The sequence below is a fragment of the Cyprinodon variegatus genome, unplaced genomic scaffold (assembly GCF_000732505.1).
Source record: "Cyprinodon variegatus isolate N-32 unplaced genomic scaffold, C_variegatus-1.0 Scaffold598, whole genome shotgun sequence".
Taxonomy (NCBI): domain Eukaryota; kingdom Metazoa; phylum Chordata; class Actinopteri; order Cyprinodontiformes; family Cyprinodontidae; genus Cyprinodon; species Cyprinodon variegatus.
In genome coordinates this window covers 536,877-538,684 of record NW_015151051.1, presented here as the reverse complement: position 1 = coordinate 538,684, position 1,808 = coordinate 536,877, and the positions used below count along the sequence as shown (strand labels likewise).

Below are 1,808 nucleotides of genomic sequence, written 5' to 3'. Positions count from 1 at the left end.
CTTGGTTGCTTATATAAATACTCAGAGGTCGCTCATGACAAAATGCCGGTTTGTGACATTTTTAACTGTCAAAGACCAAACAGCAAATTTTAATTTTTTTGGCCTTTTTTTGCCATATATCATATATTTTAAAGGTAATCTGTCAGAAAACATTTCAAAATCTTAATCAAATATTTCACACATCAATACATTGAGGTGTGTATGAAAAATAAAACAAGAGAGTGAAGGCTTTAATTGCCGTAATTACTTTTATTTGAGCATCATTTGCCTCTGCAGTGATTTTTACAGAGAGGCAGCTATTTATCTCTGAGATACTATATATAAAACCAGTACTTTAATTTCCAATAAAATATTCTAAAGCCAATTTAATCTTTACTTTATTCATCAAGTAAGAAAAATTACACTGCTATCATTTATTGCTCTTGGCAAGTCACTGCTTTACAAAATCCATGATCAGTAATTTGGCATAACATTTTTCATCAGTTAATCTCTTATTATGTTTTGTGTTATTTTAATAGACTTCCACTCTTTTTACTTAGTTCTAAATGAGCAGAAGCATTGACAGAATAAAATAAAGCTCACACTTGTGAAGATATCTTATGTTTAGAAATGGCTGAGCAGAGTAGAAAAAAGTGCGACTTAACTCATGCAGTGACTCTGGGAATTGTAATGTATCAGTATGGATTTTACAAAAATACATGTTTATGTTGTTATTTTTCCCAGGGGTAGAAGGAAAATATCTACAGACACATCATTTAAAAACCATTACAGTAAATTGAAGCAAAAGATGTGCTTACAGAGATATATACAGCGGCGAAGCCAGAGAGCGTTGCATGCTGGGATGGAAAGGTTTTCCTATAGCGAGAGAGCAGGAATAATAGAAGGAAAGAAATACACACATTAAAAGGAGAATTCATGTTTAATACAGTTTTTACATTGTGTGAAATTAAACAATGAGCTTCAATGTATTTCCCTAGAAATGTATGTGATTAACACCAAACAGGGAATCATTTTAAAGTGGAAGGAAAAGGAATTTTTTAAAAACATTGTTTTACAAACAACAGTATAAAATGTAGTGTGCATTTCAATTTAACCCTCTTCAATATGACTCCCTAAAATCTAAGGTAACCAACTGCCCTGAAAAGCCACCAACCCATTAAAGGAATAGTACACCCAAAACATGATTAGCCTTCATTTTCTACTCACCCCCATGCTGAACAACACTCTGGAGTACTTTTTTGATATNTGACTAATTTTAGCCTGTTTCTGACTTCATACAATACTATGACTCTTTTTAGCCTATTTCTGACATCATACTATATTATGACTAATTTTAGCCTGTTTCTGACTTCATACAATACTATCACTCATTCTAGCCTATTTCTGACATCATACTATATTATGACTAATTTTAGCCTGTTTCTGACTTCATACAATACTATCACTCATTCTAGACTATTTCTGACATCATACTACTTTTAAGGTCATACTATACTACGACTCGTTTTGGACTATTTTTGAGTTAATACTATACTACGATTCGTTTTACCCAATTATTTAGGCAATACTATACAATGACTCATTTTAGCCAATTATTTAGGTGTTACTATCCTATGACTCTTTTTGGACTATTTTTGAGGTCATACTATACTGACTCGTTTCAGCAAATGTTTGAGGTAATACTGTACTATGACAAATTTGAGGCTAATTTTAACATCATATTTCACTATGACTCATTTTATCCACATTCTCTTGGACATTCAATGCTATGACCTGTTTTGCGGTCATAGTATACTATGACTCATTTT

The 1,808-nt window shown here is 32.0% G+C and overlaps 1 protein-coding gene across 1 annotated transcript in view; it reads right to left on the bottom strand.

The window, feature by feature from the left end:
- The window catches only part of LOC107096096 (lipid phosphate phosphatase-related protein type 3-like), a gene marked incomplete at its 3' end in the record, with an annotated part of 6,332 nt that extends 5,415 nt beyond the window's left edge, over nucleotides 1-917 (bottom strand). The window contains exon 1 of the mRNA XM_015392599.1: nucleotides 798-917. Coding sequence (XP_015248085.1) covers nucleotides 798-917 — 120 coding nt within the window. The remainder of the gene's footprint in view (nucleotides 1-797) is intronic.
- Between the last annotated feature and the right edge of the window lie 891 nt (nucleotides 918-1,808).